Here is a 23,559-nt window from a genome sequence, read left to right as displayed (position 1 = left end):
CTGTATGGCAGGCTGTATGGCTGGATGTCCTTCTGTCCGTCTATAACTGTTTACCTGTCTGTATGTCCGTGTGTCTGTCTGTTTTTCTGTCTGTCTGTGTGTATGTCCATCCGTCCGTCCGACCGTCCATCCGTCCGTCTGTCCGTTTGCCTGTTCGTCCGCCAGTTAGTATCTCATCAGCGGACGGTGAGCGGAGCCGCTCGGCCGGACATGGGACGGAGGCCGGCGGCCATCCGTCGACACGCGTCACATGCACGGCCGGCACGCCAGCCGCACGCCGCCCATCGGTTCGTGAGCTGGGAGCGGCGCGCGGCATTCGCCAGGCTAGACGACAATGGGAACATCCAGCGGACAACCAGACAGCACCGGACGCATCCACCGGACAGTCCCAGTCTCCAGACGGCACCGGACAGCTCCAGACGGCACATCCACCGGACAGCCCCAGACGGCACCGAATGTATTTACCGGACAGCCCCTGACGGCACTGGTTGGCTTTTAGTTGCATATTTGATTGTGTGCAGAATACAGCTGCACACAATCAATTTCGGGTTCTAGCATGGCAAGCGAAACTATTTCACAGTCGTGTCTGTCTGTTTGCGTGTTGCGGGTGACCGCTTTCATGTTTTTTTATGCATTGTGTTGGTTGGCCTTTGCAAGGCTACGGGCTGGTTTCTTCTCAGTTAGATGCTATATCTTGTTCACCTTGAGTCGGCTGTACTGTAAGAAATATCCGTTAGCTTCCACGCGTTTGGAATTATTCAGAAACTGGCCGCTGGTCGTCGAGCGGTATTTTCTGACCTGAATCTATAGACTGTGCCGCAAGACACCCTTGTACGCCGGGACAGTCTACCCTCTTGCCGTCCTCAGAGCTGTGCGAACAGCGCGCCACGGCACACTGGTCGGAAACGCTCCAGCGAGAGGCCAGCGGCCTTTCCGCAAAAGTTTTTTGCTTGTTATTCCACAACTAGTGAAGCAAACTTCATAAAACTTTGCATACCTTCTCTGTCATATGTAAGCTATCATTTGGATGTCAAGCACTAAATATATGACGTGAATCTGTTAAGTTATGACGTCATAATTGAGTATCATACAGGATCTAGCACCACTTTAAGTCAACAAGGGAAATCGGGAGCTGCTATTCGGGCACCGGGAATGGTTTCATGCACTCCGTGCAAGGTCCAGTGCTTCACTTTAGCATTGTTGACTTTGTGTGACGTCATTTATGACGTCACTAAGGCCATATAAGTTTTTCGTCAATAACTCCTGATCAGATGGAGCTAGAGAGTCGGGAAAGCCACCATTGGACTCAGGAAGACCTGCCGAATCGAATGATATGCGATATGACCTCCTTTAACCATTTTCGTGACCTGAGGGGCTCCGACCTGACCTTGACCCGAGGTTAACACCTTAAGTTGACTTCACCCGAACACCAAGTATAGCATTCAACGCGCCTGAGCTAGACAAACACGATGATGCCAAAATCGCGGCAGTGCGACCATTTTTGGCAAAGTAATTAACCTAAAACCGAGCCCGTGCCTTGTGGCACTTACCTGACCTAAGAGGTCACTGGCTGACCTAAGACCTTAAAATCGGTTAGTAATCGTGCGTCTTATAACGGCACACTCGCTCGTTTTTTTTCCGCGAGGCTCTAGCTCAATTAGAGGCGAAACGGCGAGGGAGTTGTACCAACCCTCCCCGGTCAATATAGAAAACCAATCGGTCCGGCCAGGGTTAAATACCGGAATTGTGATCTAATGTAAAAAGACGGCCCAAGGTAACCCGACGTCAGTGACAGGTGTCCTATATTTGCAGCGTCTTATATTCACGACACGAAGGTTTCAATTTCCACTTTCTTCAGCCGAGTGATGGTTGTCAATAGCAAGGCTCTCTAAATGCAAGCCGTAATCGCCATTCGCCACGCAATATGTGGAAGGCTTTTGATGTCAATACATACATAAATGCATACATAAAACGCGCTTTTTCACCAAATTCATAAACTCAAGCGCATCTGTTTTTAATGACCAGTCAACTAACTACGCATGGATGCGTGCAGGCCAGACAGGTCAGCGTAAGCCGGGCGCGGCGGCTGAGCCGAAACTGGGGCGGGGCGGGCGGTAGTTGGGTAGGAAGAGCGGCTCCTGCAAATTTTGCGCAAATATGCGCAGTTAGCTTTTATGTTGCCCTGGTGTAAATTTAAATCCTGCTTCATCTCACAAAAAATCAGAGTGGAACTAGATGGGACTACCTGTTGTTTCCTTACCTAAACTTTGCAGTTATATTCCAGAATCACTGTAGGAGAGCCTTCATAAAAAAGCTACAGTAAATCTTAGTTAGGGAAAAAGTATACCAAAAATTGTGCACTGACCAGTCGGCAACTTCATAACGAACATTTTGATGCATAATATGTGGGATTTCAATTTGGTGTCTATCAGCAATAAGACTCTGAATATCCGGCTCAAGAAACATCTTGCTCCGCGTCAGTTTCCGAGTTCTGGGATACCCCATCTTCGGGGGCTGATTACAGTTATTTTTGGTCACCCGGATTAGTTTTTTTGGCCTAATTATAATAATTTGATCAATTTCAAATCGATCTATATAAAAAATAATCCGAAACTCCGGAATCGCCCGTGGCCTCTCGTGAGGGCGTATCCGACCAGTGTGCACGGCACTGAAGCGCGAGTCAAACGAAACAGCTCTGAAGCGAAACAGCTGATTTTTTTTTCATTTTGCTGTGTTTCTATTCACTCTTGTTTAGTTTTAGACTGAGATGAGCTCCATATAGTGACCTGCGACATTTCATAATTCACACCAGTATTTTCACCGCTGGCTGTTGCTCATTTAATGCTGCTAAGCGTGATATCAATCGCAGCAATTCTAGTCGAAAGGCAATTGTCGATCTGGGCCGACGGCCAGCTGGCGCATGCGGCATGACTTGAACATGGTCTGCCTCTTACGGTCCCACTGCTATAACGAGCACCCAGGGACTCGGGTGCCGCGATAGGTGCAATCATGAGTCATTCTCGACAACCGCAATGGTGACTTTGCTCTGATATTTTCTCTAGGTATTTTTAGTTTTCTTTCGATTTTGCATGCTGTAAGAAGTGTGAGGCCTTTACTGAATATTCTAAGGCATTTCCGACAATCTGCCAGCCTCAACCAATAATATAATTGAACGAATGAATCGGGCTTGAATATGCACATTCCTCTCGAACATATCCCAGTGGGAAGTAAGTTAAAACATCAAAGGCTTTCCCACTGATCGGTATTTGCCGCAGTGGCAGTGACCGGTCGTTGACTGTGCGATGCAGTCATTTGTGCGTGAAAATTTCATTCGTGCCATGAAAATCATTTGTGCTTTGAAAATTTCCCGCTTGTTTCTTTAAGCTCTCCCCATGGGTTGGGATTGCCGGTGAGAAATTATTTGCAACTATTCTGAATTATTGCAAAAATTTGGGATGCAAGTTGACTAGCTTCCATTTTCTTGGAGGCAGATTTATAAGTGTAAATGTGAAAGATGCGGAAGGTACTGTTTTAGAATGTTTATCTGGGATCTATTTGTAATGCTTATAGGTACGCCCGTTTTGATAAGTCTGCGAAATAAACACATAAGGCCGCCATTTAGTCTCTCGGCATATCCTTCAACAATCTTCTTTTGACACATTCGTTATGGACTTCAAACTTGTCTTTTCTGTGTCTTTCAGGAGTTGAAAGTGAATTGGGCGACAACACCGGGCGCACAGACGAAGGTCGACACAAGCAGTGAGTACCACTGGACCCAGCGCTGTCCAATGAGACAGTCAACAACACCGCTGGTGTCACTTTTCAGGGCAGGTGTCACTGGCTCGTACTCAGACGTGTCTCCAATGAACATTTTTTCATAGATGTTTAGTTATCCTGTCTTGGCGGCCTATCCTAGATGCCAGAGCTGCTACAGGGAGTTTTGTAAAAGCCTTTGTGCTGGTCAGAAGCTCAGTTGTGTGCGAGAACAGAGTGTCTTTCTGTCTATCCAACCTACAACAATAGTGGCACAACGTTTCATGTATGATAAGCCATCATGTTCCTGAACTTACAGCATCGCAAATTAAACGTTTTGTTCTGATCTATCGACAAATGCCTGGTGTAACCCTAGAATGGTCATTTTCCAGAGTTGTGTTGCCTTCTACATTGTTTGAGCATTGCCGGCCGTCGTAAAAAGAAACTTCTCTTTTGAGCTGTATAACATTAAGATACATGAATTTTTTATATTTCCAGTCAACTGTTGAAAATTTTCAGTACATATTGCATACGATATAGGGTATCATTTGAAATTTCAACACTTATTACTAACCGTCTATTGTGAAGTCATAATGAAGTTGGGGAATAGTTTCCATGCCAATGTTATCTATTTATGTTTTACTAGATGTTTGCAGTAACAAACCTAGCAAATCACAAGTATTCATTATTGGATAAGAAAAATTGGACACTTAACGCTTCGGGTAGTATACATACACTCTACCAATTGTACTCTACCAATTTTATCATTTTCCAGGGAGAAATCAGAAAATTTGTGTTCTTGTGCTTTGTGGAGTAAAAATCGTATTGTTTTCAAACTGTCGCTCTCTTGTCTTTTTATGCGAGAAAAACAACAGTTCAGACGCTGCGGCAAAGTCATAGGCCCCTCTCTGCCCCTCTCTTAGAGCCGCTATAGTGAAGTCATTCACCACATGGATGGATACCCACGCACCTGTCAGTTCATAGTTTGCCCGTCAGGGAGTGATAATTGACGTCAGCTCGGCAGCAGGATGCCACCACAGCTATGACGTTAACTCGTCGGCTGTGACGCTAGCTCGCCGGTTGTGACGTTAGCTCGTCGGCTGTGACGTTAGCTCCTCGACTGTGACATTCGCTGGTCCGACGAAGACACGTGTCTCCGTGCCAGTTGATATGGAAATACCAGCGAACTGGGCGTGCCTGCCCCGACTGTGTCGAATGAGCGCCGACTCAGCGCAAGACGAGCTGAGTGGCGACAGTGCGCACCGCAGTATTGTCACGGAAGGACACTGGCAGTGCGCACCATATCTCTTTTACAGATTTAATTGCGGCAACGTACACTGTAGCTCTGTCACAGATGCCTGCTGACGCCCCAGTGAGTTTAACGCTTTCTGTAGGTAAATGTCAATCGTACCTCCAAATAGCTAAGATGTCGCCGATCCTGGTCACAAAACAATACGATCTTGCGGGTTGTCGAAAGGGGTATAATTTGCATATTATGTGGATGGTGAGTTTGAAAGCTGTAGAGCACTGAGGCTTTTAACATGAGAACTGAGAAGGTTAAGTTTTCTGGAGGCATATCAATTTGATAACTGTGGCAACTGACGAAGTTTTCTAACGTTGATAACCGATAAGTGGCTATTTTAAGGTGAGCATTGTTAGCGTTTATTTCCCCGGTGGTGAGAGGGCGATGAGTTCCACCGAGCAGTGATACACGCCGAGAGCTCGGTGCCGGCCGGGTGAGGACGCCGATCAGGTCGCTGTCCCGCCGGGCGCCCCCTGTGGCCGCCAAAGGTCGACACTGAAAGCCTTTGCGTCAGTCGGCGGCGACGGAAACCAACTTTCTGGACTTGAATTCATGAGGAATCGCTGCCAGGCATCGCAAGTTGTTCGAAGAAGCGCCTGTCCCCTGGGTCCACCGGTTCCAGAGAAGCTCCAGCGCCGGCCGGTCTGGACTGATCTCGACGCCTGCACACAGAAAAATAATTACCCCTCTATGGGATTTTTTTACATATGAGGAGTACCAGTACCCTTATTTCTCAGGTATGAAAACCTGAATAGGAATAGTTACACACCATTTATTTGGGGTTCCCGTACACCAATGGTTCTTTTTACACACATACTAGTAAATGTACCTTCAAGGTTCACAGTACCCTGCAAATTCGGGGTATCATTAACAAACAGAGTGGTATCTTTACCCGAAAAATCAGAATCGGTCATGATAGAGCTACTCTGGCAGCATGTTTTTTTACTACTTGTCACTGAAAAGCAGGTACCTGTAACATGCATCAACTCACAAGGGTGTATAAGTACTTAAATGCGGTTTTCTGACTAATTTTTAGGTAGAGTTACCTTTTTGTTAGTAATTTTACCTGATGCTGTCAGAAACTCAGGGGGCGTGACCTAAGTCGCGCATGCGCAGAAGGGTGTTGCTCTCCACCAATCATCGTTCCGCGTTTGACTGTTTTGGCGCGCAGGCTTTCAGTTTGTGCCGCCGTGACCGGCGTGATGGGTGTGTGTGTGTGAGGCTGGGAGCCGCACGGCGAGTGCTAATGGCGTTTCACGCGTTTTATTGTGCAAGTGAGCTGCGCGACTTTCTTTCCCGGTCGAGTGTGGTGGTGGATCGTGTTTTGCAAGGGCACCAAGCCGTCAAGTCAACAAGAAACAGCACTGGGATGTCAAGAAACGCCGTCAAGGAACAGTACCAGACACCAGGTGAGTGCAAACGAGTGTGGCTGAAATAAAGCCAAATGACCATGTCACATGTGACAACACATGCATGTGTTTGGAAAGTCAAGTACGATTTTTTAAAATTGCTTGCGACGCAAGAAAAAACGAAAATTTTTCGATTCCATCCCCACCTCTGCTAGGATAACGAATATACCAACGTTGGTATATAACAGATGGCGCAACTAAGCGACACGAAATACAAATATTTTGTCGTGCAAGACGCCTTTATTCTCAACGAATAATTCATTTAAGCGATTCTGTAAAGGAAAATTATTTTAAAACATCATACTTTTCAATTTACAAAAATGCCTACCAGCTTCCTACCAACTAAGCGCTCGACCAAACAGATCGCTGGAATCGCCGGCCGTCCCGGCAAACGCCGGCCGGCGGCGTCCGCCGGCCGGCGTTTTCCCCGTCTTTCTACGACCATCGGTTCGGAAGTTAGACAGGGGGGGGCAGAATCTGCCCCCCCCAGCAGGGCGCGTATGGCTGAATAGCCCAGCGGGGCGCGGGATACTGCGGTGTGCGTATTTTAGCAGATTGTTCCGGTGAACTGCGTAGCGGAATGTAGCAGAACCGACGCGTGGTGTACAAGTACCTGATGACACTGGATACGAGCACCTGGTTACGAAACCCTCAGAACCGTGGTACCCGCAAAAATGGTACAGATTTGGCACTCTGCAGAGCGATTGGCGTACATTTACACCACATTGGGTTATCCGACCCATATTTATGCGCTCATAATAGGTTACACTACCCCAAAATACGAGGTAAATGAACCTGGGGCATGGTACAAAAACCCGAAAGTAGTGTATTACTACCCGTAATAATTGCGTAGCGTTACCTCAAATAGCGGTGTACCCTGAAAAGCGTCTTCGAATGAACGGAAAATCAAGAGTAGGAAAAAGATGTAATGGAATTCGGGTACCTTGATTATGGTGGTAGCAAGACACGACTGGGATGTGATTACCTGCATTTTTAAGGTAAACATACCCGAAATAGTAGTGCAGAATCGGTACTCTGTAGTACCCTATTTTTTGGGGTGATTTTTTCTCTGTGTGTGATGTGTGATGCCCGGCTTATTCGATACGATTATTGCCCGGACAATTCGGCGGTAGTTCAGTCAAAACCACAGCTCGGATAACCGCTACTTATTGATCAGTATTAGGCTATGGGAGGGCTGAAGGAGTTGCGCAGCTGTTCGTGCCGCGTGGTTTCTTTTGTTGGTTTTGTGGTAGAATCTGCTGTTTGTGGTGATCATCTCGTTTTACTTGCTTGGTATTGTATTGCAAAATTGTCTATGGCTTTGTGTATTACATTGGAGCTTTTCAATAAATTCGTAACAGAATAAAAAGTCAGCAGAATGGGTTGCGAACAAAACAATCCAAAAACTGTGTCGCGTAACAGTGAACGTCATGAACAATGAAAATGAGAAGAAAAAAATGAAAATGAGAAATGAGACATGGCCGCTTCCAATGTTCTGCTGCTGGACTTTCATGGCGCTTATGAATGTTGTAAAAAAAGGATTTCTATAATGACTTTTAGGAAATCCTGAGATCATGGCTTTTCCCGAAAGATGCAATTTTAGGACTTATCTAAGGGATAGTGCTTTCCTATTTCACTATATTACCACCAAGTTCTCTGAACAAATATAGCACCATGAATTATGGTAGTTTAAGAGGAATAGCTGACTGTATCGAATCAACTTGTCGGGCACGATCTTGAATTTCTCAACTACTTAAATATTGCATGATGAATCGGCACCTTGGGAAAATGCTGCAAAATTGAGGCTGCCGTGCCTTACTGCATTTCTAAGTTAATTCTCCGCCGTCGGAGGCAAACAGCGGCGGCGGCGCGGCCGGAATGGATGACTGCACTGAGCGAGCACCGCTCCATGAGCGCCGCACCACCAGATATATGGCGGCAATGATACCCGGTGGCGCGTCCTGGCCCTGTCTCGGCACCGGCATGCTAATGCCGGCCGGGCCGCCGCGGCGCGGGCACCACGCACCGTGCGACTGGAGACCCATTACCTGGCCGGGACACGGCACACAGTGATGATACGGGCGCGTTTATCCGCGCCGCGTGCCCCAGCGGGCGGCTCGCGTGCCGCCGGGCACGCAGCGCCGCCGGCCGCCGGCGATATACGGCGCACGACGTCGCCGCGCGTTATTACCGACAAATACATCTCGTGTCATTGCTTGTTGGCGCCGGGCACGTCAGCGCTAATGCCAGAGCCCATTGATATTACTTTAGATCTGCTGGCGATTATCGTGATCTGCGTAATTGTTTTTCCTGTGCGGCTTCTGGTCCGGCGAGGGACGTGGCCGGATCCGAGGGGATCAACGGGAGGCTGATGGCGTCGGAGTCGATGGTGGCACAGCCCCACCCGGCCGGCCTGCTGGGAGCGCCGTCAGCACGGCAGGTCCCCGGCCGGGCCGGCGGGACCGCGACCGGGGACCGCCTGCTGGGAACAGGGCAGGGTCGGCTGGTCAGTATCGGGAGGGACGGAATGGCCAGTGACCTCTCCTGGCAGGTATATTGGCGGCATCTGGGCTGGTCGGATGGAACTGCTGTCGGGTAGGTCATTGGGAAATGGACAGCCCTGACGCTATGACACTCCTGGCGGGGAGGGCGCCGCCGTGGCGGCCTCTCCTGGGTGAACTGACGAGTGAACTCACGTCAGTTCGCTCGAGTCGCTGCCACCAGTCCCAGCTGCGCGCGTCGCCCCGTCCTGGACGGCGGAGGTCGCTCAGCCCTAAGTGAGGCCCTTAGGCCAACTCGTAAAATGGCTCCGAACCTGAAAGCCTTAGAGACCATCTCGGTGTCTAGCATACGATAAAGTGTTTCTGGAATATCCAGCTGGAACAGTCGCTTAAAAATGGCAGCGTTTATGTAGTTATACGGTGCTGTTTAATGGAGACGGGTAAATTATGCAGCTCAGTTTGCCGGCGGCCATCGGGTCGTGACGGCCGATCCCGTGGGCCCACCAGTCAGAGATATTGCACCGCTCGACGCGATGAATCGAGCGGCGGCCAGCGAGCCGGCGCGCCCGCTCAGCCGTCCAAGCGCGCCTGCTGCTGCCGGCACCTGCTAATTAAACATTTAGCCGCGGTCGACTGCGGCCGGCGCTCGGAGCGCGACGGCCGGCGCCGTTTGATGTGGTGACCTGCGGCCGACGGGCTGACCCCGGCTGACCTCGACCGGCCCAGCCACCCGACAGAGATCGAACGGAGCCGGCCGATGATGCGGCGATAGACTGTTACCAGGGACATGGAGGAGCTGACACTTCGTCTGCCTGGCCTTTGTGAAACACTGCTGCCAATGGCGATGTCGATGCGATGCCGATGCGATGCCGAGCAGGATAGTCACTTGGGCCGTGTTGAGCCGTGCGGCCCGAGCGGTGCACTGTTTCCGTGACGGCTTGACGCGCTGCATTGCGTGCTACCCCTCATGGTCAGTGCTTAGTGCAGCCACTGTGCTGGCACTACGCTCAGTGATTTCTCGAAGGTGCTGCAGTTTATTTTAATGCTGGGCTTTAGCTGGCTCAGACTCGTTAATGCCCGCTCGGCACGAAGTGTTGACCAATTGATTAGCTCACTCACTATTCTGGTGACTAATGATTCCATTTCCGTATATGATAGCGCTGTTTGTTCCTCTTGTTAGTTAGTTCGTCCGTGGGATATCTCATTTGCGCAGCCCTGACAGTCAGCCTGCGTTGCCTGTCCGTATGTCATCTGTTGGTAGGTATGGATGGGTGGCTGTGGCCCTTATATTTAGAAGTAGTTCTGAGACTGCCAATGCCGACCATGATCGGTCGCTCTTCTAATGGCCGCGTGTCCTCCTCTCTCTCCTCCCATGGCATCTCCATTGGCTGCGGGAAGTACATGTATCCCTCCCATTCCGGACTGCCTGGATGTCACAACTACCTTCCGGGCACTGCTCATCGGCCACTCGTTGTAGGGCCGTCCACCGTACAGTGTCCGTCAGGCTAGCCATGATAATTGTGCGTGATTAGCCGGTGCTTATAATGGAGCCGTCACTCGCGCTCCGACGCCGATAACCAGGCAACTTTGCGAGAAAGATTCCCCAAGTTTAGCTCAAAGTGACGCTAATCATGGCCAGTAATAAGCTATCGATTTAAGACGCCGTAAAGTGGGGGGCCGGCGAGACGGGCCGATCGGGTGGTCTCGGCGCCCCCGGTAACTGGGACGGGGATGCCGTCAGGCGGCGATTTGATCCGGCTCAGAGCGGAGATATGTGCGTCGGCCCAATCAGCCCGGCCAGCCGGCCGGCCGGAGGTGAGGCCGAAATGAGGGGATCATGTTCGGCGCACTGAACTCGCCGTGCTCGCTGCAGCTGGAGCGGAATCCTACTTACCTGACAGGGAACTAGTTCCAACTATTGTTCGGCCGACACGCGCCGTCCAATCGAGAGACGGCCGACGCCGGTGACATTTAGATTCCGGTTCGACTCAGGTAGTGAGAAATTCACAGCCGCCAACCAGTTCGCATTGCGCTGCCATATCAGCGGCCTCCTCACCGGGGAGCCATCGCTCACCGCCCGGACAAGCGAGGAAAATTAAAACCCATTCGCGCGCCGGAGACAATTTGTTGACCGGGGCTTGTGAGCTGTAAAATGAAGTGAGGCATACGGCGGCCGCTGTGCCGGCCGACCTGGCAAGTGTTGCTGTCATACAGTTCGCGTTAGTGATTGTCCGCGATGATCCGAGACTTTGTGGTCCATTCGCGGGAAGCGGCCGCTAGTTTACGGCCGCGGTCGGCGGGCACGTGCACGAGAAATGTGCCCTCTCGGGTCGGCCGGATGTGGGCCGGCCGGCCGAGCAGGCCACCGCTCGGATGGGGGCGCACGCCCGCGGCGACGGCCCACACTATTCAAATCACTCAGGCGGCGCGGGCGGGCGTCCGGCAGCCGTTCACGGAAGTGCTCCGTCCGCCGGCTAATCTGCAGTGGCCGGGCGCGGTCACGGCCGGACCATTCTGGTGACGGTCGCCAGAGTCGCGTCCGGCGCCGAGACGGCACCGGACGCCGCCGCTGGCCGCCCTCCGAGCAGCCGCCCCTCTGCCCTCCGAGCAGCCGCCTCTCTGATCTCCGAGCAGCCGCCTCTCTGATCTCCGAGCAGCCGCCCTTCTGACCGGCCGCGGGTCACCAGACGGTCACAGACCGACTCTCCTCGACCAGACCGGGTCCGAATGGGACCGCAGAGCTGGGCCTCTCCCACGCTATAACGACCGCCACCCCTGGTCTCGATCATGTGCTCGCACTTTCACCGGTGGACTTCTCCACGACCCCAGGTCTCGTCATAGCACCGCCGTCGGGCGGCCCCGTCCCCGCGCTGACCGGGCCCGGCGCCGCACCGGTCCCCGGTGGCGCTCTCGGCAGTGTTTGTGTTTGTTCAACACACGTCGGCCGGTGGCCTGAGCACATGTCACCGCCCCGTGACAATAGATCGGTGGTCGGCACTGATTGCGACAGCCGGTATCCTCGGATGGACAGTAGGAACAAGCCGGCGCCGGTAACAGAGTCACAGGTGATGGGCCGGCCGCCGTGATGGGTGCTCGGACGCCGACACCATAAAACTCTGTTAGCTGTAATAAACGTCGCACAGTCGCCAATATTGCCGCTCTCCCGTCATTAGTTACATGTTATGTGCCATGTGTCAATACTTTCGGGAATGTGCAGTGCTGTAAAAACGATGGCGTTTGCTCCCGCTGATTTTATTGCTACAGGGCAGTGTCTGGTATTATCTTTCCATCGGTAAATAAATTATGCAAATAGCGGGGCACTAAGTGTTATTCCAGACACGACCCGCAGCCGGGCTATTACACGGAGATGCCCTCTGTAGCCCCAGGCACAGCCAGACGCCGAGTTCACTCGGTCCTATCCCGTCTCTGGTGGCGCACCCGCCGACCGACCGTTTGGCGAGGACGCTGAAAGCTTTGGAAGTGTTTCCCAGCCCTCGCGAGATCACACCACTGTTTCTAATGCTGAAGGCCCGTCGTCGGTCGCTGGTACCTGCCAGAGCTCATGGTAACTGTTTGATATAGGCTGGCACCAGCTAGCACTTGATCTGAAGGGCTATTCTCAGCCTTCACAACATTTGGCTGGGAATGGCTAATGGTGCTGTTATGTCACTGATCCTGTGACTCTGATGCTGCTTCTGAAAACAAACCCACGCTGAGTTCTACGTCTACAGTGAAACATGTCCGTTGCTAGTTGCTACATGCAGCTGAGCGACTTTTATTTAAATCATTCGTAACAACGTCACGCCCAATTCAAGACAGACGACGGACTCGGCATGATTAATCAGGAGCGGTTCTGGACCGGAGCAGCGCTCTGTTCTGACGTGTTGCTGGGCGATGTCCCGGCTGATGATGACAATTTTCTTATGTCAACCGGACACTTATTCCTTTGCTCCTTTTATGTCCTTAACATCGAAAAACAGATAAGGTGTCATCATGGTTTGTGGTAATGCCTCATAAAAGCAAAGGTTCAAATATTCCATAGCATTTAAGCTAATTATCAGTGTTGTGCTAATTATCAGTGTTGTAAGGTCATATCACGCATCGCAGTGTCCTTGTCCGCCCCGCGTGACTAAATTATAGCATGCTCCTGGCGCTGTTCAGTTTGGCTCTACAGTGGGTATTCCCACCACATTAACAGGGAAAGCAGTCTGCCTGTCCGCCATGAGGCGTCTGCCGCCGGGACAGCCCAAAGGATCAGCCCCCTCTGGTGCTGGCGGGCGGTGGGACCGGTCCCCTCCGTCACTGACGGGCTGTACACCGGTTCCCTCCGCCGCTGACGGTCCGTACACGGGTCGCCGTGCCCGACGCCGGGCCGTAATTCCTGTCGGCCGTGCTCTCTGCCAGTCTGCCGAGCCGCCCATTAGCGTCTGTCGGCGGGAGCTCGTGCAAACTTGAACAACTAACTGGCGCTGCGCCGGACATGAGCCGGCCGTTACTTATGCAGGCGATGTGAGGCGCCGAATGGGGCGCGGCGACGACCCGCACCCTGGCGCGGCGACGACCCGCACCCTGGCGCGGCGACGACCCGCACCCTGGCGCGGCGACGACCCGTACCCTGGCGCGACGACGCCTCGGCGACTCCTGCGTCCGCAGTTGATAGAGCCGCGTACCCAGCGGGGTCGACTGGCCCGGTCGCAGCTGGTGTTGAGACTCGCCATCGGAGCGGTGCCCGGTATGTACCCGGTCTCGGCCGAGCTCCGCACTGTCTGACGGCTGGGTCGGGCGATCGCTCGCCGCGCCTGCCGCTCCGCTGTGCCCGTCACACAGTCGGATACCCGGATCACTCACCCGCGGACGCTTCGTAAAATCAGCCAGCGCGAGCTGCGTGCCGGCTCTTCATTATTAACCCGCCTGGAACGGGCGCAATCTAACGTGCTCTAGAAGTCGCGCAACGGTTAGCATTTTAATACTGCGAGAAGCCTTACCTTGAGAGATGGTAGCATTTTGGAGATCATGCTGAAATCAAATCTAACGTATGTAGTAACGAGGGTTACAAAGTGGATCATTTTTCACATTTTATCAAGAGACGTATAATGCAATCCATTTGCAGTGAGCTGTCAAATTCTGCCCAAAAACAAATTTCATAATGCAAAACGTATGAATGTATTATTTTGTCCATTGCCATCAAATCACCATTTGAGGGACGGCCGTCCATTTGGTGCGGTGGACGGCCGCTCTGTTCCGTCCGGCCGGGCCCTGTGTGCCGGACGGGCCGCGTGTCCAGGAGCCATCGCCGAGCGCCGACTTTCCGTCGGTCCCGGGCGGCCGGCCGTCTCGGCGAGATGGCGGTCATCTGTGTGTGCCGCCGGCCGTCCCCTGTGCCGTGTCCACCGGCCGCCGACCAGAGGTCACCAGGTCATCTCTGGTCTCGGCACAGACCCCGGGCGGCCAGCGCTGCACGCAGACCAGAGCTGCGCTGACAAATGAACACAGAATCAACGAGTTTGGGAGCAGGACACTCGTGTCACCGGCGTCGCAAAGGGCATACGGAATCGAATTAACAGTTCGAGACACGAACTATTGAAGGTGCATTGGGCGAGGAATGGTGAATGACTTATGTAATTCAGTCACTAGATTGGTTTCTCGTGATTGGATTGAGGCGTACACAAGTCAAATCAAGAGCAGCTGTCTGGCATTGTTCGTCCTCACACTGTGTCGGCTCGCTCCGTTTTCGTTCTGTTCACCTCTGTTCTCGCTCCCATCTTGCTCTGTTCCCGCCTTGTTCTCGCTTTGTTCCCGCCTTGTTCTCGCTCTGCCTTTCTGTGCACCGTCCTGCCATCGGGTATCGTTCTGAACGGTGTGTCGCCAGAGGCCGCGCCCCTCGCCGCCGGTGACGAGTGGTAAAACTCGTGTTAGCCCGAGCGAACGGGGACGTGCCGACCGTATAAAGCCGTTCTAAGAACCGGCTTATTAAGTGTAATGGGCATGACGTACGAGCGCCGAATGGCCGTCAGTGGCCGGCGGTCCGGCGGCCGACGGCCCTTTGAACCGGCGCGCAGGCTACACGGCCGGCCGCGCCGACTCGATGACGACTTGTGACGACTAATGACGGTCGATGACGACATCGTCACCCGACAGACCGTCACCGACAGTCGGCAAACGGACGGCGATGACCCGACCGGCAGTAATGGAGCGGTGCAGGGCTGAGGCGGCATCCGTCGAGTTGGGAACAGGGATGAAGGCAGGGCAGCCAGGCTGAATAGGACATAGTGTCGATGGGCGCCAGGGAAGTCCCTCCGCAAACGCCATTCCGTCTGACTGACACCATGCTGGAGCTGGGCTCTGTCGCTCGGATGGTATGGCTCCGGCATGCCGGAAGCTGGCTGAAAGTGACCAGCTGCCGACGATGGCGACTTTGAGAACTGGACTGACACAAGTGTCGCCATGCCTTTCCCTCGGGACGGCTGAGACGGGGATGATCGCAGCTGCGACTGGCCACAGACGGCTCCGGCCACAACGCCCAAAAAACGGCGCTCACACGCTATAGGACATCCGCCTGCGGTAGATGGCCCGACACCCAGACACATCTCAAGAGACCGCCGTCGGTCGCCAACGGTAGAACTCGGAGACTGCTCGGGACACCGCTGGACTCTGCCGACCATCGTGAGTCGCGGCGGACGCCCATGAGGCGGCGACCCAGCGGCCGCTGGGACGGCGCGCGGCGGCCGCCGGTCGTTAGCGCCGGCCGGCGGCACCTAGGAGCGCTATCGGCCGTGCGGCTCCACTATTGATGGACGCCGCTCCGGCCATACCGTAATGGCCCTGTCCGACGGCGACAAAAGCTTTATTACGGCTATAATGACAAAATGTTTACACTTATCGCAACAAAAGCCGTCTTGAAATAGGCCCTGGCGGGCGGTTATTTGTGCTGCGGTCGTTAGGCCATTGACGAGGTGCGTGTGCCGCGGCCGATGGTGCCGCGCGCGCGGCGTGGACAGAGAGAGGGGCGGAGCGGGACCGGGTGGACAGAGGGATGGAGGACTGGAGCAGGTGGATAGACTGGCGGGCAGTCTGTGCGACAGCCAGCTGCTCTTCGGCAGGGGATTCGGCTTAGTAGGCATTGCGCAGTGTCCAATTTCAATACGTTTTAGCATATGTATGTAATATTTTACACAAAAATGCTGATAAGAATAGTGTTTGTATCTTCACCTATCGTCTATGCGCTACATTCATATCGCTTATTTACGTGTTTAAAAACATGCTTTCAAATGTAATGAATACCTGCTCTGGTTTGACCCATATCCCCCCCCCCCCCCACATCGTTTTCCCCAAGCCGGCTTTGAGCTATTATAAACTACATAGTTAAGTCGTACCACTTTTCAGGACCTTGCGATAACTTTCACATATCTATTAGTCGTTTTTTATTTCCAACCCATCGTGCTTTCAAGCGATTATCGTTCAATGGCGCTCTTTCAAAATACATTTTGTTTTCACTGATTGGCCAGCCAACAGACGCCTAATGGCCTGGTTTACCCGATACTGCAGGGGTGTGAATCCGTGTTTGTGCTGTGTTTCGGGAAGTGTTGCCGGTGAATTTCCATTAGCTAATAGAGTGGCGCCCGTGTAAGATTCAAGTCAGACCTGGGGAGCATTGGTAGGCCATGTTAATGCCGTCGTACGCCATAACCTTGTGTGTTCCGTGTCGGTGACGGGTCGATGGCGGCCCGTCGCGGGCGGCCGTCATAAACAGGTACTGCCAGCGGCCGATCCATTCCACTATTTAGGGGCCAGTGCGCCGTGTCGCCCGAGGAATTCTGGTCATAACTGGTATAGTTTCAAGCCTGAGCTGACTTATTCATGGCGCTATGAGTTTGCCCGGCGACTGACCGGCCGCAGTGCGGGTCGTGGCGGCGCAGTGAGTCTGTCACCGTCCGTCAGTAACCGCCGCAGCCCGTCAGCCCGTCATCGCCCACCCCGCCGGTCCATCTCATACCGGCTGGACCGTGAAATCTCCGACTAGCTGATGGGACCTGGCCGTCATGGCTGCCACGCTCGGGATAAGATTGATTCTCTTGTGACTATCTCCTATTTTCGTTATCAATGCATGTCCCCACATAGCTGCGTGCTACTCAAACTAGTTATTAAACCAGTAACCACCCTGGCTTTCGTGAAAGTGTAGGGCAACGCTTTCCATCTCGTTACGTTCCTCATCTCCCGCGGACGGTTTGCGCAGAAAATTAACGTCAGGTGATGATCGAGGGCCGCTTCGGCACCGTCTCGCCAGGCCTATTCGGTGACATCGCTGTTTGTCCTTGTCCCTCCCTAGCCATCAGGCCACTTCTCCTTTGTTCCAGCTCTCATCTTTCGTCTGTTTGTCTCTCTCATTCCGTGTACTCTATTTCATCATTGCTTTCCTTCCCTTCCGCTCAATTCATATCGCGCTCGCCCCTTCCGTTCGTTCTGTGGCGCCGTCCCCTGCCCTCCGCTCTGCGGCGCTGCTCGCCCTAGTTGAGCGCTCGGTCTACAGAGGGGCCGGGGCGGCGGAGCACGCACGGGCGCCGCCGGCCGCGAGGGGAGCCGCCGCAATCCCCGGGGATCGGCCGCCCCTCGCCGTCGCCGCCCGAGGGCCTTCAGCACTCCCGTGCCGGAGGGCGGGTCGGCTTCCATCCGCGCCGGCCGACCCATCCAGTGGCGGAGACCGCCAGCCGCGCCGCGCCGAAGAGCATACAGCAACACTGGCGGGTCAGATAGCGCGCATATCAGCGAGTAATGCGCGCAGAACAATGGCGTCTGCGTGGAAAGTGAGCAGTCGATTTAACAGGCCGAACTTCCACCTGTGTTATATATAGACGGCGGCTCGGCTAGTTTGCTAGTTGGCTAAATGTGCTAACACTGATGTTTGCTTTCATATCACAAGTTTGAGACTACATCCGGATTCCAATATCGAGGTGATTGTATATCTCGTGCTCAGCATTAAGGCCGGAAGTTAGCACCCTCCAATCATCGGCTTTGGAGGCCGCTCCGAGAAGTCTGAGAGGCGGCCCGCCAGCCTGAGCTGCAGAGCTGGCCATATGTTTTGGGCCCAACATTTCGGCCAGAGCTCCCTGAAAATGTCGCCCTGTCGTCGTCATTCGACCGTGCACTGCACCGCTCAAATAAGCCCTCTTCGAATCCGCTGACTTATTTGAAAAATATCCCGTTGAGCTGCAATTTTATTTGCGCATGGTTTCACAGGGTTCTGATTGCAAGAGCAGCTGCGGTTATGCTGTCATGTCGGCTTTGAGGCAGCATCGGGCATTTCACTAAAGCCTTCCAATGTTTGAAGAAAAAGCATCGCAACGTTCTCTCATAACAGTTGGGAAATCGAACTCAAAGGAGCGCCTCTGCCCGGCGGGGACTGGGCGCCTCGGGCGCTGCGCTCGGCACGTTCGCCGTTTGGTGCGATCGGCGGGGCCGGCGGGCCGGCCGGCCGCCGTGGCCTACGTGTTAGCCGCGCGATCCATTTTCGGCGCGTCACTCGCTCGGTGGCGTCATCCGTCTTAGCGCGCCGGCGGCGTTCATTTGTAATGTATCGCCCGCCCGGCCTGCTCTCCTTCGTTCGCGTTTCCAACGCCGGCACCGCCGCCGGCGCACGACAAAGAAGGCGCTATTGAGCCTCCGACACACACTCACCCCTCCCCTACACACACACCGCACGGTGTGTCACCTGGTCGGCCCGGCTGACGAGAGAAGCCGGACGGACGTACGGGGGTCGACCTACAGCGGCTGTCACACCGTCGATGGCTGTCCATTATCACGAGCACCGGCGCCGTTCGGTCACCGCGCGCCGCCGGCGCTGAGACCACTTTTCGTTGACCATCGATTTTCGACGTTACACCGGCCGTGTCGGCATTGCGCATGGGTTGGCGGCGGCGGCGGCGGCGGGCCGACGAGCCGGCACCGTCGGCGGCCGCGCCACCAGTGCGTCTGCTGCTGTGGCCCGGGGCGCACGTTCCTGACGCCAGTCCGGCACGCGCATGTGACCGTGCCTCGCCAGCTACTGCCGCTGCCGCCCGCCGTCACAGCCGCCCGCCGCCGCCACCGCACGCCGCCACCCTGGAGGCCCACGCCCCCTTCCACGTCGTGTTCGGAAAGCAGGGCGCGCAGCTGGCCGCCGCCAAGATAGACGCGGATCCGTACGTGCGCGCCAGCCTGGAGCGCCAGCACCTGACGGCCATGCTGGCCGCCATGCCCACGCTGATGATGCCCGGCGCGCCGACCATCACCACCATGGCCAACCCGGCGCCCATCCCTGTGGCGCAGCACAAGATGGACGGCTCGCCGCCGCACAGCAAGGCCGGCTCGTCCAACAAGTCAGGTAGGAGCCGCCGCGCGCCCGCTGTCCCAGTCCTTCCGTGCGCGCCGCCGGTGACCTTTCCTGTACCGCCACCGGGCCCGCGGTCGTCATCACCCGTTGACCTTTAACGCCTTCCGGCCGGGGGTCTACTGGCGAGAAATGCAGAGCGAAACGACGGCGTCTGATGGTATGACCCGGGCGATTTACAGCCTCGCGGACAGGTTACTCAGCACCGCCGGCTCGGAACTGGAAAAGTCGGGGTAGTTTATATGGCACTGCTGAGGCTGCCCTTGCTGGCACGTGAGTCTTGACAAAGGCACACGTGCGAATGTCTCAGTTCAAGAATAAAATAAAACTAAATTTTGAATAGAAACTTTTCCTTGACGCGAAATTAGTCAACATATTTTTTAACATGATTAGGCGTCAAGAGGAAACTTGTTTCCAACGGTGGCTCAGCGGGTTAAACATGTTTCACACTTTCAAACAAAGCACTACAATAACATTGGTGGACATCGAATAGCCACAGTGTCCTTTGCCATCTCTCTGTGCAGCGTTCAGATCAGATGAGGTTAAAGGCAGTGAGCTCCGGCTGTCCTTCGCCGTACTACACGCATGCTGGCTAGATCAATCAGATAACCGGGAAACTGACGTCCACCAGCCCGCGGCTCTGAGCTAGGAGCAGCACTGTGTCCACCGCTGTCTGATCCGACCAGAGCGCCGTCCAGGTGCGGCCGCTGATTGGCGCCGCCGGCCGCGGGGCTCTGATCTGAGCGGGGTCACCGCCTCGGGCTCTGGTCCGAGACGGGTCACCCGCCGGCTGCCCAGCGCCGGCCGGCCAGCGGCGCAGCGCAAAACATCTATCCGGCCCGGCTGCCGACTTTGATGTGCCCTCCCGAGTGGAGCTCGCGATAATTCTGATTGAAACAGAGCCGCCTCTGATCCCGCTCTGGGCTGGTGGCCGACGGCCGCGGCTGTCCGGGTGGAGCGCGCCGCAGTGAGCAGAGGAAGCGCCGCCTCCTGAGGCAGCCGGCCGGCTATTTTCGCTACCGCCCCTCCGCGCGCCGATGTTTCTGTTTGTTTCAGTTCGTTTGCCGGTCTGGATTAATATCGTCGTGCGTTATTTGTCGTCCCGTTCGGCGCGTCGATTGTTTTCGGCTCTCGTCGGCCTCGGCGCCGACGGTGGAAGTGCGGACCCTCCGTTGGACGAGAGGGGCCGCGCAAATTATTGGCATGTTGATCACACATTGGTCCTCACTGTCTTCTTTACCCGGCAGCTAAGTGGGAAGGCATTCCTGCGGAAACGTTTTTAGAAAGTTTTTTCATTTTTATTTTGTAAGCTTCTGTGGAGAACAGTCTTGTCATTTTTAGGTGCATTTATTGGCTTATTGAATAATGCCGTTTCCAGGTGTCGTATTTCTTTTGTTGCCGAGCTAGGTATATTCTTCTTATTACATGCTCTTTCATATTTAAATGCAATCTGTTTTTAGCTATTCCTTTTCGGCTTTCCAAGGAAGCTAATCAAAATTTCACTTAGAAGTCGCGAATATTTAAATCATGCCAACTACTCAGGCGTTTAACATTCATTTCCGATTCTTGTCCGATGTAGCGGATAGGAATAGTTTCTCGGGGTCAGGGGGTCCGCGCACTGGCCTGTCCCGCCGGCCGCTCTAGCCCGGCCACACTGTGTGGTCGATGCTCAGTCGAGGCCGCGACATGACCTCAGTTAGACGGGCTACAAGGAGGCAGGAGAGTGGAGAACGCTGCCGGCGAACTCGCGTTCTTCTCGCTTCACTCAGTCATCGTCATCTGCCAGCCCGCCGATCGTAATGTCTTCGGATGACTAATCATATGGCTGATTTTACCTGTGCGGTCTCTTATATTTTTAGTTTTAAAACCTTGGTATATTGAGTTTCAAAGATAGGCGTTTGTACGATGTATGCATAGGCGTCCGGCAACCTATCTTTATATGTAAGATTTAGCGTTATTCACAGGACCTCAATTGATGTTGATTGGTTTTTCTACCCTTAGATAATTACTGAATGCATGATTTACTTGATAATCATAGTAGGGGTGCTAATCTCCTATGGTTACGAATTTCAAATGTTTTAATTCATCCCTTTATCTGCTGGATATCGTTCTGGGCGGCATAGAGTCAGTCTGTGCCGAATCGGTTCAGAGGCGGAAATCGCCCTCTTCTGGTTCGGTTGCCACACGCCGCGTCTCGACGTCGTCGGCTTTTGTTAGCGGCAGCAATCGCCAGCCAGTTGACGAAAATACGAAATACATCTGCGACGCTGGATTCATTTGGTTGTTCTTCTGTTAGAAGACACGCGCCGACGCTTGTATTTGCGTCTTTACAGCCGCAATGCTTTCCGGCTGCTATCCTTTTTTCTGTTATTTAGGCCATCAAGAGGTGATTTAGGTGTGTCTGCGTGACACCGAAATGGCTCGCCGGGCGGCGGAGCGGCGCGCCGTCTGTGATGAGAGAGGCCGGCGGCCGTCCGCCTGCGGTCCCCAGAGCCGCGCATCAGTTGCGGCGCCGCGGCACTGGCGCTGACGAGACGTGGTGCGGCGGCCGGCGCGGCGGTGACCGGGGACCTGCACGGCCAGCCGCGCCCCGTCCTCAGAGACCGGAGCGGCTGCTCCCCGTCCATCGGCACGGACCAACCGCCGTGAGGAAGCCATTCAGGTGCCTGAATAATGCCGCGCACGCTGTGGGCAAATTTACGGCGCCCGTATCATGCAAAATGGTGCTCTCGGACGGCCGGCGTCTGCCGTTTGCGGGAGACTGACGCACTGCACTCTGTATTGTGGGGCAAACGGGATACCTTTGGTAGAGGAAAACGGTCGGAGAGTGTGGTATGGAACGCGCGGAGACGTAACGAGGGTCGTGTCGAGTTTGCTGGCAATGTCAGCTGGATTTCAGCTGCATTTGTAAGATTGCCGTTGATAGGCGCATTTGGCTGTCAACTCTGTGCCACGATCCATTGATCAATTTCCCGTTGGCAATTGTGCTAATTGCCTTGAAATGAGCGTGACAGCACTTGCGTTGAAAATTACCTCACAATAAATGTCGCCTCCCATCTCTAGCCTCTGGTAGTGCTTATATTTATCCCTATATATTTCTCCACGTGTTCCGTCCGTCCCTCCCCCGCGGCGCCGCGGGTGCGGCTGCTATTTTCAGGCCCAGGGCGCGCGTGTGTCTCGGTCACGGCGGCTCTCTGCCGTCCCGCCTCCCACCACCGCATCAACTCAAGTCGGGCCTGCGCCTGACGGCAGCTCAAAGCCAGCCTGATAGCCTATTGAGCCTGCCGGCCAAAGTTGATGCACTGTCTTTGGCTGGGCCCACCATAATTGCATAGCAGGCTGTTTGTTTGGAAATGAACAGTCCACCGCTCGGATGCCATTGTTAGACGGCTTTAAGTATATTATCTGTGCAGTTGTATTCACGCATTCCAGATCTGTTGCTTCTATATGTCGATTAGTGGGTAGTTACCGTGTCATTTCGTTATTATTTCGTTACCGTGCCTGGCTGGTTGTTGAAATACTTCGCTCCATGTCTTTTACTAAAGAAACCTCGACTCTATTTCTTGAAACCTTAAATCGGGCTTAGGAAGATGGAGGCAATTTATTTCGTTATTGCTGAGTGCTCAAGCTATCAAAGGAGTATCAAAGAGCGCCCGGACTTTGAAAGGAGAGCTGAAGCCTGTGGGCCGATGACAAAAATTGATCAGGCTACTTTGGTGGCGTCGAGTGCGCCGGAAGCCTAAGCGAGCAGTTACGGTGTGCGCTGTCTGATGCTCTGGAACAGCAAATAGCAGTGGTGTACCTAGATTGAAAGTGCCAGCATAATTGTGTGTAGATCGTTGCCACGGTTTAAGTCGTGGTAGTTTATGCAAGCAATGTCAGTGATAACGTTTTGCAGTGAAGTATTTTGAGCTAGATTTTCGAGCTAGATATGCATAAGCTATTAGTAATGTAACTGTTACGCAGCTCGAACGGTTCTGCTAATTCGTTGTACGCTTCGCCTTGTTCAAAATTAATATATAAGTAGCAAACCCTGGTTTCCCGATCGCATAGTTTGTAAGAGGTACTTTACAACGGATGGTGGAAGCGCCTGGTTCTTTACTGGTAGTAGGTATCGCTAGACTGTCCGCCTTCACTCTATATTGCGACGGGATGGGCTGCTGCCGCGCGCCTTTGAAGAGTCCTCATTTCTGGGGAACCTCTGATTGTTTTTTTTTCTTGTCTTTAGAT

General features: G+C 53.7%; 1 protein-coding gene across 5 annotated transcripts in view; it reads left to right on the top strand.

The window, feature by feature from the left end:
* The window catches only part of LOC122387537 (nucleolysin TIAR-like), a 201,417-nt gene that overhangs the window by 123,557 nt on the left and 54,301 nt on the right, over window positions 1-23,559 (top strand). For all 5 annotated transcript variants that reach the window (XM_043377805.1, XM_043377801.1, XM_043377806.1 and 2 more), the window contains one exon: window positions 3,702-3,759. In XM_043377805.1, the coding sequence (XP_043233740.1) occupies window positions 3,702-3,759 (58 nt within the window). The remainder of the gene's footprint in view (window positions 1-3,701; window positions 3,760-23,559) is intronic.

Source organism: Amphibalanus amphitrite, unplaced genomic scaffold, assembly GCF_019059575.1.
Source record: "Amphibalanus amphitrite isolate SeventyFive unplaced genomic scaffold, NRLGWU_Aamphi_draft 000289F_arrow, whole genome shotgun sequence".
Classification (NCBI taxonomy): Eukaryota; Metazoa; Arthropoda; class Thecostraca; order Balanomorpha; family Balanidae; genus Amphibalanus; species Amphibalanus amphitrite.
This window is presented reverse-complemented; position numbering and strand designations above follow the sequence as displayed.